The 15,267-nt window shown below is 48.1% G+C and overlaps 6 protein-coding genes across 6 annotated transcripts; 2 read left to right on the top strand and 4 right to left on the bottom strand.

Moving 5' to 3' along the window:
• Positions 1-1,417: 1,417 nt before the first annotated feature.
• COCSADRAFT_188645 (uncharacterized protein) lies at positions 1,418-3,910 on the bottom strand. The gene is made up of 5 exons (XM_007699602.1): positions 3,860-3,910; positions 3,189-3,802; positions 2,523-3,117; positions 2,080-2,452; positions 1,418-2,013 (listed from the first exon to the last, which is right to left on the bottom strand). Exons 1-5 carry the CDS (start codon positions 3,889-3,891, stop codon positions 1,573-1,575), a joined length of 2,055 nt encoding a protein of 684 aa, XP_007697792.1. The 5' UTR covers positions 3,892-3,910; the 3' UTR covers positions 1,418-1,572.
• Positions 3,911-4,635: 725 nt separating this feature from the next.
• Positions 4,636-6,093, bottom strand: COCSADRAFT_137683 (uncharacterized protein; the record flags this gene model as incomplete). Its single annotated transcript, XM_007699601.1, has 3 exons — positions 4,636-5,287; positions 5,351-5,843; positions 5,897-6,093. The coding sequence occupies 3 exons, from the start codon at positions 6,091-6,093 to the stop codon at positions 4,661-4,663; spliced, it is 1,317 nt and encodes a 438-aa protein (XP_007697791.1). The 3' UTR covers positions 4,636-4,660.
• A 693-nt stretch (positions 6,094-6,786) lies between these two features.
• On the bottom strand, positions 6,787-8,604 carry COCSADRAFT_296419 (uncharacterized protein). The gene has a single exon (XM_007699600.1). The coding sequence runs from the start codon at positions 8,364-8,366 to the stop codon at positions 6,906-6,908; it is 1,461 nt and encodes a 486-aa protein (XP_007697790.1). The 5' UTR covers positions 8,367-8,604; the 3' UTR covers positions 6,787-6,905.
• A 325-nt stretch (positions 8,605-8,929) lies between these two features.
• COCSADRAFT_353396 (uncharacterized protein) lies at positions 8,930-10,598 on the top strand (the record flags this gene model as incomplete). The annotated part of the gene is made up of 3 exons (XM_007699599.1): positions 8,930-9,237; positions 9,261-9,383; positions 9,404-10,598. The coding sequence occupies 3 exons, from the start codon at positions 8,930-8,932 to the stop codon at positions 10,596-10,598; spliced, it is 1,626 nt and encodes a 541-aa protein (XP_007697789.1).
• A 1,776-nt stretch (positions 10,599-12,374) lies between these two features.
• COCSADRAFT_179578 (uncharacterized protein) lies at positions 12,375-13,016 on the bottom strand. Its single transcript, XM_007699598.1, has 3 exons — positions 12,903-13,016; positions 12,721-12,834; positions 12,375-12,659 (listed from the first exon to the last, which is right to left on the bottom strand). Exons 1-3 carry the CDS (start codon positions 12,915-12,917, stop codon positions 12,510-12,512), a joined length of 279 nt encoding a protein of 92 aa, XP_007697788.1. The 5' UTR covers positions 12,918-13,016; the 3' UTR covers positions 12,375-12,509.
• Positions 13,017-13,736: 720 nt separating this feature from the next.
• On the top strand, positions 13,737-15,236 carry COCSADRAFT_158383 (uncharacterized protein; the record flags this gene model as incomplete). The annotated part of the gene is made up of 1 exon (XM_007699597.1): positions 13,737-15,236. One exon carries the CDS (start codon positions 13,737-13,739, stop codon positions 15,234-15,236), a length of 1,500 nt encoding a protein of 499 aa, XP_007697787.1.
• Between the last annotated feature and the right edge of the window lie 31 nt (positions 15,237-15,267).

The raw sequence follows: 15,267 nt of genomic DNA, 5'->3' as shown, positions 1-15,267 counted from the left end.
TGAGCAATTCAATACTCAGCTAACGAGAAGAAACCGGAACAAGGCAGCCAAGCCTCCGACTTCCGATTGCAGACACTGGTCAAATACCCCTGCAAAACCAACGCCTGAAGTTTCAAACATCTTATATTTAATACTGCTGGTATCGCAATGTAGTAGAGAGCCGATATACGAGTTTTCCAGATGTTTCAGAGTTCAAGTTGACCGTGTTGGTCGCATTGAATGTTTGGCAATCCATCCCGGGAGATGTTCGTCGGGCTTTCGGGGACTCGCTATCCACCAACAAAGACCCACCTGCACCTGAAAAACCGGCAACGACGATGACTGCATCTATTCACTGATGAACCAAAAGCCACCTGATTGGGATTCCAAAGCCAGTACAAGGCTGTTTGCGTTTGCGCATTTCAAATGCTTGCTACCAGTACACTGCATGTCAAAGGCTACCAAAACAACAACGACAATAACAAACTAGTGCATCCAGGTGCATCCCAGTTAAACAAGGGGAAACTCGATAGACGAGCAGAACGACAACTATCTAAAAGCCACTAATACGGGTTCTAGAAGGATTAGAGGAGTGGGTGCGTGCTTCTGCGCCGAGTACGCGGGATAGCGCATGTTGCAGCTCATCCACACTGTGGCGCAATGTCTGACCTTCTGTTTTAGGTTAAAAATACGAGAACCCGTAACTTCGTGATCGGATGTGTGATACTTACGAAGCACAGAGAGATAGACACGTTGTCCGCAACAAGCTCAGGTAGGGACACGTATGACATCAGATGAAGCAGACACGCAGGTATTAGAGTTGTCTCTGAAATATCTGCAAAAAAATAGTTTCCATCCGTCTAGCATATCCACCCCCCCCGCGTCAACTTGGTAGTTAGCCCTAGTAACGAAGCTAGCTTCATCGCTGAGGAGGAATGCAACCACATTTGCAATCTCCTCTGGTCGAGCCTTGCGCTTGATTGTTTGTGCTGCAATCTCATGCGCTGCTATTTTATCGTGCCTGACGCTCTATGAAAAATTAATTTTGTAGACTGCTTGTTCGTTCGACATTCTTCCATGTCAGTTTGAACAATTTGACTATCCACAGATAACGCAGGGTTCGGCAAAAGATCAGAAGATTAGGTAAACAGGACACCCGGACGCATCGCAGCATGCTGTGAATTGCCGTCCGGTGTAGGCACACGGGGTCTTGAGGATCGGAATGACGGGATATGCTCAAAGCGATAGGTATGTGGCGGGATTGCTATCGCGCCGAAGACAAGCTATCTTTGGTCACCAGGTGATGAACCCTGGTCTACCAGCCCTTGGCCGCGCTACGTTCATTTTGAATGTTCAACCTATTTTAATCAGTATATATTAGTAAAAACATAGTACTCAAGAATTCTAGTATTACATTAGAATTTCCTTTTAGAGTAGACAGCTACCTTCGTTAATTAATACTATTTCAGCGATTACATCTTAGCTTTATCCTACCAGCTCGATTACGGGTCGCCCATTGATCTTTCAAGCTTAGTCTTGTATCGTGCCACACTACTTAGATTTGAAACTTTTCTATTATTCGTCGCTCTTTATCTAGAGCTCATCCCAATTTTGTAATAGATCGAGAGGGTTCAAAGTGTTGCCAAAGTGCTGACCCATTAGAGACTCTTGTCCCCATGTGCTCCAGTCGTTAACAAAAGCATTACTATGGTGCTCGTGCAGTTCCCCTGGGTTTCCCACTGGAAGTAGTGATTGGTAGTTACAAGAAGAGCTATTCGAGAGATCTTGGACGGCTTCACAATAGCTGTTTCCTGTGCCGTTTTCAACACTCGCCATTGGTGCTGTTGGCTCCACGACTATGTTTTCAAGGTCGTTACGTTCCAAGTCGTTTTCGTTGCTAGGTTGGGAAGCAGAAAGCGTTCCATACTGTTCAATGGCTTTTTGGAGCTTCATAACATCTTTCTGGTGCTGACAGTAAGAGCCCCCTAGAATAATACGCTGGTATAATTTCTGTGTTTGTCGAGTAACTTGCAACTACAAATTGCAAAATTAGTTGGTCCTGCCACCTACAATTCGCCCATTTTGAATCTTCAAACTTACCCAGGTTGTGCCTAAAGGCCATATCTGAGCGAAGTCGTGGAGATATTGTAGATCTTGGTCCACTAGCTTCTCAGCGTCTAATCGTGCACTTGACCTTGGATCAGCCCATGGAAACGCGGCAAGGAAAACATGCATGCTTGCTGCAGAGAATACACTATACCCTACGATGGGTGTATGTAATGATATGCCTGCAGACTTCAGATCCTCTATAAGGTTAGTTATTTGAGTGGCTGCATCGAACAGTATGGCCGTGTATTCGTTCCACCAACCCGCAGGAGCCACTTGCGTTAAAAACGGCGGTTCGACAGGGCCTTGAATTTCTGAAAGATACAAAGGGATGAATGGTAGGTATTCTCGATAGAGAATTAGCACACTGAATGATAAACATTCGTTAGTGGGAACGCTTGGTAATAAGAGGGGTGAAAGGTGGGATTTTAACGTGCCTGAGGTAATGGATCAGATTCAAATATACGAACCGCTCTGCTTCTCTTCTGTGAATGTATAGAGATATTGGCGTTTGCGGATATTGCAGTCGGTCATGTAACAATTTTCGCCACTCTATCAGCTCAGTCTTGATTCGATGCCACGGTGATTCTGCCTGCCATGGACACGTTCCAAGTGCAGACCCTTGGCGGCGCCCGCCGCCGGTTACCCACTTACACGCATGAGCAAAAATATCCATGCTTCGTATTGTCACCGTATAGTAATCACCTATTGTGAATGTCTTATCAGGGCGACCGAGGTTCCGCTCTACGAGCTGTGAGTACACGAGGGGCTCCGACGTTGGTGTTCCCAGATCAAAGTCGTCTTCGGTCGCAGGTAGATATAATGTCATTTCCTTCGTATCAAGCGTCGCCGGACGGCCTTTGCCACAGCTCATCGCGCGATCCATAATGAAGCAAGCCCAGATGGAGCGTCGCTGAATCTCACGTTGCCAGACTGTCTCTCGGCTTTGATCGCTCTGTGAGATATTTTCTTCAGACAGCAGTGATGTTTCTGATCTTGCTTGCAAACCCTGAACCATACGAGTTGCCATACCTGGAATACATCAAATCGAGAATTAGTGAGCTAATGTATCAACAGATATTTTTTCAAGCGGAGATACTGACCAGTGTACATCCATGTCGCAAAGCCATTGCCCTCACCCCATTCATACTGCGCGATGAGAAGCAGACAATGAATCACCTCCATGTCTGGTTCACGCAAAATATGTGGCCATATATTCTGCTGAACGAATGCGGCATACTGTTGACTTACCGCACATGGACTCTGGCCCTGTAGTGGCGATGATTCAATCAGCCGAACGCACAGAGCAAAGATGGCAGCAAGCTTGATAACCAGAATACGCTTTGGTGATGTCCGCAGCTGTTGGGTGAAATCGGCTAAGTGTATGAAACTCAACTCAGGGAACTTTCTTGTGAAGGCATCAGCAACCTCGGTAATCATATGGTCAGCAACATGACGAAATAGTGGTTCGTCTTTGTATGAATAGGCGGGATAGCCTCTCCGTTGAGTATGGCTTGCTTTCGCAACCTCAGAAGCACTGTTATCGGCGGTGCTGGAACTCGTGCGGTTCGCATAAGCTCTGAGGATCTGTCGGCGAGGGCTTCTAGACTTGGGTGGGAGCTGCTCAAGGACACACTGATCGCGGGTGCGTCCTGCTCGTACACAAAGCCTACATGGCTTGTCGCCATCATGCTGCGAGCATTTGACTTTTGATTTCCTGTTCGTAAGCTGTTGTCAATGTTTCCAGTCATTGCTCAGGAAGGAAAATAGCTACCGGCACCATCGACATGAGAGCGTGGATCGCATTGTTGATGTGAGGTATAGCTTCCATACGCAGTTTAAAAAAAGCACTTCAATCGATCAAATCATTCATTCGCCAGTCCTAACGTTTTCCAGGACGAGACGGTATAATTATCGCATATGGCTCGCTATGAGTGAGAGGAGAGGGACGGACGTTAGTCGTACGTGGTGTATCCATGTCATATTATATGCCGTTATCGCTGACGTGCTAGTTCTTTTTTAGTGTGTGGGTCCAGACTAGGTCGCTACTAACATCCTGGAAGGGTCACCAAAATTGCGGGGAAAGCAAAGTTCAAACGACCACGCGATAACAAGTTTACGTACATAGTAAGTAGAGGCCCCTAGTTAGCGTGAATATTAATAATGTTCGCACTCTTCTACCTTGGTAGAACAAAATATCAAAACTAGGTATAGTAGATAGTAAGAGAGTTTCTAACTTTATCAATTAATACTTTTCCATATTTATATGTACTTTGCTACTACTACTAGGTTAGAGATGCTATTCGCGGCATTAGGTGGTCTTAGCCTTTCTGTATGTGGACTCTGGAAAGGTTAATTGCACTACTCTGCATCCTGTTCTTAGACTAATGTAACGTTAAAGAAGCTTGGTTGAGTTTACTGCGATATGAACGACAATAATGACTTTTATTGATGAACTATAAAAATAGTCATGATTGTAACTTGAACGCCTCTTTTAGTTCGTCGAATCGATCATCTTGACCTATAAGTCTGAGAAGATGCACCCGCAATCTTCATTATTGTTAGGTAGCTTCTGTCACATTTTTGACAGCGTATTTTCTAAGACTAGAATCTCCGGATATCGTGCCAAAAATTGCTCCACGGATCTATAAAATCGGTCGAGTTCAGGCTGAGGTGTGCACAGCATGATGGCTATGGATCCTCGTCGTGCGGTCCAAAATCCGCATTCCATCATCTCCAACCAAAACAGTTCTTTCAATGACTCATTCTCTTTAAGATCAGCAATTGACCTAATGTTGGTGTGCCCTGTCGGCAGGAAATGCACAGCGAGAAGCGAACCGCGTCCTGTCCAAACACACTGCGTACCTTTGCAGAGCTCCTGGAGGCGTCTCAGCAGAGTTTCGCCGTTGCGATTGAAAGCAACTGCCTTTTCCGGTGTGTAAACACGGGAAAGACCGGTAAACCCGGCTCGCATTACCAGTGTGTTGTTGTTAAACGTGCCTGAATGGGGTAGCGCTGTTGGACTACGAGGGTCAAAAGCACTCATGATCTCTCTTCTACCGCCGAGAGCCCCAAAAGCTAGGCCACCTCCAAGATACTTTCCAAGAGTCGTTATATCTGGTTTGAGCGATGATATGCTTTGTAGACCCCCTGGAGCGAGTCGTGAAGTCAATACTTCGTCAAGAATAAAGACAGCGCCGACCTAGGATTTCAAGCATACGTTAATCACTGACCCGACCTTCCAGGCCATAGAAGGAGTACTTACCTTGCGAGCTGAGGCCTCCACAGCGTGTAAGAAGGCTTCGCCGCCGAGAATATTACCAGATGCACCTTGCATACCTTCAATGATTACTGCAGCGACATCTGAGCTACCTTCGATAGCACTAGTCGCAGCTTCGATATTATTGTACTCAGCGATCATGAAATCCATATCGTTGATCGTATTCATTGCTGGTTTTTCTCGGAAACATAAAACTCCACCATGATATCCACCCGTGAAGGCAACAAATTTTCGTTTCTTCGTGAATGCCCGGGCCAGCATTAAGGCGTGGATGTTTGCTTCGGTCCCAGAATTGCAAAACCGGACATTCTCTAAATTGAATCTAGAGCACAATAGGGAGGCATACTCGACTTCATGTTGTGTATGTGCGCCCAAATTCAATCCAGTATCTGTAAGTGTCGCTCGTATAGCATCGTGGATGAGGGGTTCCGAATGTCCATAAAGACCAGCCGAGAATTCGCCAACTAGGTCTGTGTATCTAAACAACCCGTTAAACCGTAAAACCATTTGTCACAGGTAGGAGTCTCTTACTTGTGCCCATCTTCATCTGTAAGGACCGAGTCTTGTCCAGACACCATACTCAGGGGGAACGGCGCCGAATACAAGACTGTCCGCGAATTGCCTCCAGGAAGGTGTTCCAGGGCTTTTTGATGCAACGAGGAGGATACGGGATTGGCGGCAACATATCGCTTGCGAGCTTCAAGAAGAGCTGCTTCGGCTCTTTTCATTTGACCACATCTCAATGGGGCCATTGAATGCACAGGTTGGAGCTTAGAAAATGACAATTCCTCTTCTGCAAGAGTGCCCATTGTTAGTAGTGATTAGTTTGTCGCAAGAATCTAGAGTACGCAGCTCAAAGCATATAAAAGGTAAAATGCGCTAACGCGAGAATTCGCAATCTTCATGCAATCTGACTGTTGAAAGCCGTCACACCCAGTTGCAACCGCTTTTGCACTATTCCAACCACAGATAGGGAGCTTCGGCTCGGCACTTTTCGCGACTAGTTCCCCGCACAGGGTCTGTCAATGTGGGGAAGACTAGACTAAGGTGGTGTCAAACTAGAAAGAATGGCACTATTGGACATTTCAGTATTCCTAGCCTCGGAATGTCGGGATCAATGGTGGAGCCAGATATTCCGAATCCTATCCCGAAGTCTAACGCGACCGCTGAATGGCACAACGCCTGCCCAATAAATTTTATAGCTTGTGCGCATGTTTTACACATTCGCGTTGAATTAGTTACAGATCGAACTTCGTTCATTTTGCTGTCGTGAAGATGATCTTTATGCAGGGGTTAAGATCACAAGACGCAGAATTAGCTACAATATAATACAGCACGAATGCCGGATTTGATCTACTTTTTGCTTACATGGGAACTATGCATGAATTTTCGATAAGAAAAATGAATATCTATAAGATTGAGCTGGGAAATGAACTGATAGGAACTCATGCATGTTTCAGATCGGGAAACGTAGAGTTCAGCAAGCTCGCCAATGACAGAGATTGAAGACCTATCTTATCTATAGCTGTAGTATCATGGATTACTCCTCTATATATAGTAGCTCCACCTCCTTGTCGACTTCGCAGTATGCTTCCTTCAGGACATTGACCACTTTTTCGAGCTCATCAACACTTATGTTGTACGGTGGAGCAAGAAGAATGTGATCACTCTCGGTTCCTTCTGAGTTCATCGGGCCTGGATAGACTGCAACTCCTTTCTCAAAAGCAAGACGTTGTACTCTCGAAGCAAACCTTAGGCTTGGCCGTAGTCGCGTCTTGCTACTCCTCTCGGCGACAAATTCCAGAGCATAGAACAACCCTCGTCCTCGTATGTCACCTACAAATCTGCGACCCTGAAAGGCGTGACGTAACAGGTTGCCTAACAATAGTCCCATCTCAGCGCATCGTTGAACTAGTTGATCCCGCTGAATGATCTGTTGCACGGCGAGAGCTGTTGCGCAAGATACGGGATGTGCTTGATATGTATGACCATGGTTGAAGGATGCGGTGCCCCGCCTAAGCACATCCATCACCTTTTTGCTGATCAGCACACCAGCAATGGGTGCGAAGCCGCCGCCGAGCCCTTTGCCGATCGTCACGATATCAGGTAGGATGTTTTCCTGTTCGAAGGCAAAATATGTCCCGGTCCGACCCATTCCGCACATGACTTCGTCGAGGATGAGGAGTATGCCGTAAGAATCGCACAATTTTTGAACAGCGGCAAAATAGCCATTCGGCGGAGCGACGCAGCCCGAAGTAGCACCCACAACAGTCTCGGCGAAGAATGCAATCACATTGTGAGGTCCGATTCGCTGAAACTCGGCATTGAGTTCTTCTACAAGATAGGCAACATGGGCTTCTTCTGAGTCATCCTTCAGTGGGGAGCGATATGGATATGCTGGTGAGACATAGGATACACTCGGTAATGTGATCGCGCCGTCATAAGGAACCTTCCGTGAAATATTCGTGGATAGCGACATCGATGCGATAGTATTTCCATGATACGCCAATCGTCTACTCACGAAGTGAGTTCGCTGTGTCTGTTTTTGCTCCCAGAAGTACTGTCGCGCGAGCTTCATAGCTGCCTCATTGGCCTCGCTGCCGCTGCCAACGAAGTATGCCTTCTCTAACCCATGATTCTTGGATCCAGATAGGATACACTCGGTCAGGTCCTCAGCTGAACTGGTTGTGTAGAAACCAGTATGAACATATGATACCTTGTTCATCTGTGCCACTGTAGCTGCCGTCACTTCTTGATTCCCATGCCCTAAAACCGCTACAGCTGCACCGCCACAAGCATCGAGAATCTTGCGCCCATCTGACAGGGTCAGATAGCATCCAGAGGCATATGTGACTCTATGTGGGTGTTCGGTCAACGATCGGTGGAGCAGTGCCGAATTGTTCTCACGGTTCGATAAAGTCGCCGGAATCGCGCTTGACGCTGAGGGTTTAGGAGTGCTCGTTGTCGACTGACCGGATTTTGCAAGGAGACCGGGCGCCATGAGGGAAGCTGATTTCTGCACCGCCACAGAGAAAATGTAATCAGAGTATGATAGTATGATATTGGTAAGGTCCGATCATGTGGAGTACTTGATATCCTTGCGTGGGCAAAGTAGTCGACCAGTACAACACTTATTTTGGGGCATAGACGTCCAATATTGTTTGCAATAGTATTGCAAACCACTTGTTATATATTTCTGTAGATATGAGCGAAACGAGGAGTGGAGACAGGATTTCTCGAGACTCGCAAGGACGACGGATTTTGGTGGGCAATTTGGGACATCTTCCGTACAAGCCTTACTACCGGGTTGGAAGGTGAGCCACTAGCTAGCGTTGGAGCCTTGTCTTTCGGCATGCAAGATACTGTTAGGACGCCTAAGCCGACGACCATCCCGACACTACTTACTTCCCGAGACGTACAAATGAGTTATGCTTGGTTGATTAACTGCATAAGTGCAACGCCCTATAAAACTCACGAAACTTTGTTGCGCTATTCTAATTCGCTATTTTCGGTTTATTTTGCAACATTATACTTATCTTCATTACGTCATCTCATTTAGCAAATATGACTGCTTTCATCTATCGATCTCCTTTGCCTGATATCGAACTTGTAAACACAGATTTGGTTTCGTATCTGTGTTCAAATCCCTACAATTCGCCTGATGGCAGATCAGTCTTCGTCGATGCCTTGACCGGAGAGAGTCGCACATACAAAAACGTCATACAACGTACAAAACCAGTTGCTCATGGTTTGAGAAAGCTCGGCGTGAAACCTGGCGATGTTGTCGCAATACTCAGTCCCAACTCGATCGAATTCCCAGTCCTATGCTTCGCAATTCTCAGCTGCGATGCTACAGTCTGTCCCATGGAGAGGTTCGCGGCCAAATCTTGACCAGTCAAGCCAAGTTTATCATCGCTCATTCGTCTTTCCTGGACACCGCAAGAAAAGCCGTACAAGATACACAGGTTAAAGGTATCATCCAAGCTGATGGTGCGAAGGTCTTGCCGGGCTGTATCATGTCTGTAGAAAGGCTTGCAGCCACCCATCCTGCTACGGATTTGGTACGGACCCCGCTGAACTTCTAAGTGAGCGTCCTGCCTTCATCTGCTTCTCCTCAGGTATCCCTGGGGCTGCCAAAGGAGTTATCATTACACACCAAAACATGACAGCAAACTTGCAACAATGGGAGATAGTTTATTATCATGGCGTCTCACCTAGTCCAGCTATAATCGCATTCGTGCCGTTCGATCCTATCTATGGGATAAATGTCTTCGTTTGTGGCGGGTTTCTGCGTGGCCAGACGACGGTAGTGCTCTCGCGATTCGACCGAGAGGTGTATCTACATAGTATCCAATGCTACAAGCCAGTGGAGCCACACTTGGTTCCTCCAATCGCTCTGCTACTCGTCAACGACATCATGGTTGAACTTAACGATATTAGCGGTATCAAGAGAATACTTTCTGCCGCTGTGCCAATGAGTACTGAGCTCGCGACGACTTTTGAGAGACGCTTCAATGACCGCTATGGAACAGTTGTTCACTATCACCAATCTTTGGGGTCGACCGAGACGAGCCCGCTTGCAATGGGTGTCCTTCCCACTAAAATGGAAAAGCAGCAAACTGTCGGGTGCATTGCACATAATATGGAGTTTCGATTTGTGAATCCCGAAACAATGGAGGACGTACCGCAGGGCAACCCGGACAGCGAGCTGAAGCCAGCCGAAATTCTGTGTCGTGGTCCTAACGTGACAAAAGGCTACTTCCACAACGCAGAAGCGACACAGGGTGCTTTTTACACCGACGCCCAAGGCTACCAGTGGCTGAGAACTAGCGATATTGCTGTTATGGACAAGGATGGTTATATTATAATCCATGATCGCATCAAGGGGATGATCAAATACAAGGGTCTGCAAGTGATACCAAGTGAATTGGAAGGCAAGTTGCAGGAGCATCCAGACATTGTGGATTGTGGCGTCACAGCGTTGTTTGACGAAGCGCAAGCCACAGAGTTACCGGTCGCATTTGTTGTGCTGAAACACGAGGCAAAGCAGGACCAGCCTGAGCTTGTGAAGAAGAGAATTCATCAGTGGTTGAATGCTAAAGTCGCGAACCACAAAAAGCTTCGTGGCGGAATTGAATTCGTCAGCACTATTCCCAAAAGTCCAAGTGGTAAAATTCTGCGCCGAGAGCTTCGAGAAGCCTTAAAGTTAAAGAAAACTAATGCTAAATTATAGTAGTCAGATAGCTTATGCAACTACTAAGAAGAGATAGTATATTAAGTTTTCTTTAGAACACTGGAAGTCTTTTACTATATTATGAAGAACTTGAATTCCTTTTTTTCTTTGATTTAGAGTAACTTCTAGACATTAAAAAAACTATATATTGTGTATAAACGTATTCTATGCTAATACTACCACTGTAGTCGCTTATAAAAGACTTACTAAAATACCTAAACTATTAAGAGAGAAAAAGAGAGATATTGAAGTAAAGTAATCGATTACTAGCTTTTAGTATCTAATATATACAGTATTCTTGGGAACACGTAGGATAGATACAGCTCTTTTATAGTAGCTAGTCTTACTCTTGTAATTCAACAACAGGCCCATGGAACTACTTTCTAGCATAGAATATCCAATTGAGCCATAGAATGATAGCTCCAATAGCAGTAACAACAGGGGCATAGTCTGAAGGCTTTTTTAGGCTTTTGTTTTTGATGAAAGCGGATGTGGATAGTCAATAACGCGCATGGCACATACTCATGGTAGATGGGGTAACTGGCACAGCTGCCGGAAACATGAAGAAGATACAGACGAGGATTTTCCAGCATATCCCAACGGAATTGCAGAGATAGCCGACTGGATGGGGGAGACGGAATGCCCTGTTGTGGGGTAAGAAGGATGGGGATCGCTTTCGCCAAACGAGTAAGGCTGTGAGAATGGCGAAGGAGAATTGAAGTAGCTTGATTGCCAGACCAAGGAATGAGTTGAAGGCTAGGAGAAGGAAACAAAGGTTTTTTTAGAATCATGGATATAAGGATGAGTCGAGGTGATGGCTACAAACCCGTAGTAGAGGCCAAAAATAGTAATCCAAGAATGGCAACATTAGTCGCGTTAGCAAGAAGTGACCATACAGAAACTTAAAGCCTCGCATTTACTCTAGCAAAGGTATTTCGAACCATAAAAGGCATTGTCTCGTCCCATTGCCTGCATCAGGCGAGAGGTCGTATTGACGGTACCAATGCACACAATCAAGTCAATGATTAGGGTCAGCACCAGGAATGCTGTGGCAGCGGCAGGCGATCGGGTTGCTTCAATCCGCAGTTGATAGATGGGAATACTTCATCCTGTTAGCAAGAAGTGCCGACAGTGAGCCGCTGCTATTGTCATCTTTTGCCGGCTCCTTCCATGAGGCCATTTTGGTTTCAGGGTTGAATTTGGCGACCCTAGATGCTTGAAACGTGAGCCATGAATCATTTCTCAGGCAGGCTATAAAACAACAAACATTTTTTTCCCTCTTGCATTACCATTTTGTTTAAGCATTTTGGCAGTGTAGAAAAAAAATGTAGCGGTATAATTTTCTTAAGGGCAATGCAGATTTCGGCTCTATTAAGATATCCTTATCTACTCTAGGTAACTATACTGATTGCACTAACTGTCCTCGAGGTCAATGGTCTAAAAGTGCGGGGTCAGATGCTCGCAATATCGGTATCTTTTTCCACACTTGAATCGGTTGCTACCATCATTCCGAAGCCTATCGCGATCGGCATGCTCCTGGGTGCACCGGAATGTCCTTAACAACAACAGGATATTTCCATAATTCCCTGTCCAATCGTTGTTGCACTATTGCTGATATTCACGGCAGTATGTCAGCTTGACTAGGTGATTCACTTGGGCGATTTCCAGCAGCGATGGGCATCCGACTCAATTTTTCGGCGAGCAGACAAAACGACTCAACAGATTGGCTGTATGTATTTCGTAGTTCAACAAAGGTGTACTTGGTTCGGAAAGTTTCTATGCGACATGTGACGAGATGTTCTTGCAAGAATCTGGTAGCTTCTGACTGAACTCTGCCAAGGTAATCGACATTACTACTATGCATGTGTCATTATCTACTAAACTTATCTAGATCAATTCTAAATAGCCCATCTAATAGCGCACGTTGAAGCCACTCTCATCGGACTTTGTGGCAATGTCGGAGTGGTCGACTTTGGAGACGGATGAGGCTGGTGGACCCTTATGCAGGTGCTGGACGAAGTCGTTGAGCTTGTCGTCGGTGGCCTGAGCTTCGCCCTGGACCTGAAAAGGGTTAGCGCGGGTGAGGTGTGGCGGCCATGGTAATGGCATTGAGAGTGCATACGCTTCCGTCTGATGCATTGGTCACGAAGCCCGTCACACCAAGACTCCGGGCGGTCTTCTGGGTGAAGGACCTGAAATTGACACCCTGTACACGGCCCTCGACCTTGTACTGGATCTGTGCAAAGTCATTAGCTTCTGCCACGACAGCAGCCACTTGGCATGACAGCAACGGACGTGACGCACTCGCTTGGCTGACATTGTGTGTTAATGCGTGTGCTTGGATGGGGGGCGGCGGAGAGGGGCACGGCAGCGCTCCAAGTACAGTGCAACGAGTTTGTTGTTATGGACAGGGAGAAGAGTACAGCTATGCAACAAGACAAGACACACGAGGGCCAGTCAAGCCACTGATGGGCCAGGCACAATGCAGCAAGGCGACGTCATCGCAACTGGCGAAACTTAGACGCTACTGCTACTGCTACTACTGCTACTGCTACTGCTGCTGCTGCTGCTGCTACCAGAGTGACGTTGGGGGAGGCACCCCTGCGACGTCGCGGATGGTGGACGGGTGCGGGGCCAGAGGGAGAGCTCCTTTGCTGGGAAGATGGATGCAGACACAGGCAGAGACGGAGCTAGGAGGGTAGCCTCAGCCGCCGCAAGGGGCCAGCGCGGGTCAACGGGCGAATTTCTTTTTTTTTGCCCACATGTCCAAAGTATGTACCGTACAGTCAGCGCCGTGTTGCTCGCGCTCGCAACCGCAATGTGTTCACGGCTGCCGGAAATTACTCGCCGCGAGGGAGCACTGGGCGGTGGTGACGCTAGTCTCGCGTTGTTTTCGGATACAATCTCGCGTCGCTCCCCAGTCGATGAAACCTCTAATCAAACGCCCCCCCTTTCGCCCCAGAGTCACATAGCAACAACCGCACTTCGCCCAGGTGGCTCCGCAAACAACTGCGAGTCCTTGAAAACCGCCCTCACGCTCCGTAAATGCCGAGGATTCGTACAAAGCACCGAATCTCTCTGCTGATAAGGAGTCTGACGACTGCCACGGCTTTGCACCTTCCCCCCTTGTCAACCACAATGGACACGACATCCACCTCGCCGCCCCAACGCTCGACGTCGCCTGACCCATGGGCTACCCCCTCTCTCGCCATCGGCGCCATCCCGCCCCTCGACCGCTCCGTCTCGACCGCTTCATCGGTCTCGTCAGTTTCCGGACGCTCGGCAGGCTCCCGGCTGTCCGATGGCGGCAGGCGGCGTGGATACATGAGGCCTGAGGGCACCGAGTTCTCCGAGTCTGCAAAGAGCAGAGAGAGCGTCATGAACCTCGGCACCATTGCCCATCTGCAATACTACTTCGCCAGAACTGGTCTGCTTGACACCGCCACAGGACGAATAGCAAAAGGCCGCAAGCCCGGATCGCGAACAGCGAGCGGCAACGAGCCACTCTCGCCGGGGCTCGACGCAGACTTTGGTATATTGTCGCCTGGATCACCAATGAGCGAGCATCACATGGGCGAGGGTTTCGTCGAGTCACCGCTTGACGAGACGCCTTCCATGACCTGGGAGGACCCTGAGCCCATGATGCTCCCGCCTACCGTTAGCACATACAAGAACAACCCCATCTACGTACCCCCGCCACCTGATATGACAGTGCTTCGTCGCGAACTACGCGAGTCGCTCGCCGAATCCATGAAGCATCTGCACGAGCTCGAGAAGGGTTTCTCTGATATTCAGCCAGACGGAAAGACAGCAAAGAACGGTGGTGCTGACGCGTCGGGATGGCACGAAGTTCAGGGCTTGAACTTGCTGGATGTCACGACGCTGGCCATCAGGGCTGCCAAAAACTACTACACTGCACACGAAGAGCCACAGCGACTTTACGCCATCAAGTCGGAACGTGAGATTCGCAAGGAGCTGTACGATACACTCGAGGTGCTGAAGCGCCTGGCCATTCGCAACTTTGGAAACGGTGTTCAGCCATACGAAGTAACTCAACTCAAACAGTGGGTTGACGACATCAGCGCGCTTCTAGATACGGAAGAAGAGAAGGAACGTGAAGAGCAGGAGGCGCGTGAAACGTGGTCGTGGCGCGATGGCGACTGGACGGGCAAGGAGCGGGAGCGAGAAGTTCTCTTTCTCCGATCGTTTGACGAGACGAGCGCCGAAGCTCTTCCAGAGTGGACAGCCCCTACAGACTCGGAACTCCCGACGCCCTTCCTTGCTACACTCCAAGACGGACTGAGACTGGTGCGCCTGCACAACACGCTAGTGCGAAGATCGAAACGACACTTTGAGCAGATTAAGACGTACCACACGGACACAACCAAGCCATACCGCTGCGCCGACAACTTGCGCTACTGGGTCAAAGCGGCAGAGCTGCGCTGGGACATCAAGCTCGATGTCGACGTCATGGGCGTGGTGCAGGGCAAGGATGCCGAAGCATGGCGAAAGTTTGACGCAGCTATTCTACAATGGAGCCAAGGGGTGCGTGAGGAAATCACGCTTGAGTGGATGAAGCAGAAGAACCAGGCGAGGACACCTACACTACAGATCGACCCAAGCTATGAGGCGCTGTGAAGTGGCCAGATGATGGCAAATGCAAGGGCTG

Source organism: Bipolaris sorokiniana (genome assembly GCF_000338995.1).
Source record: "Bipolaris sorokiniana ND90Pr unplaced genomic scaffold COCSAscaffold_4, whole genome shotgun sequence".
Lineage (NCBI taxonomy): Eukaryota > Fungi > Ascomycota > Dothideomycetes > Pleosporales > Pleosporaceae > Bipolaris > Bipolaris sorokiniana.
This window is presented reverse-complemented; position numbering and strand designations above follow the sequence as displayed.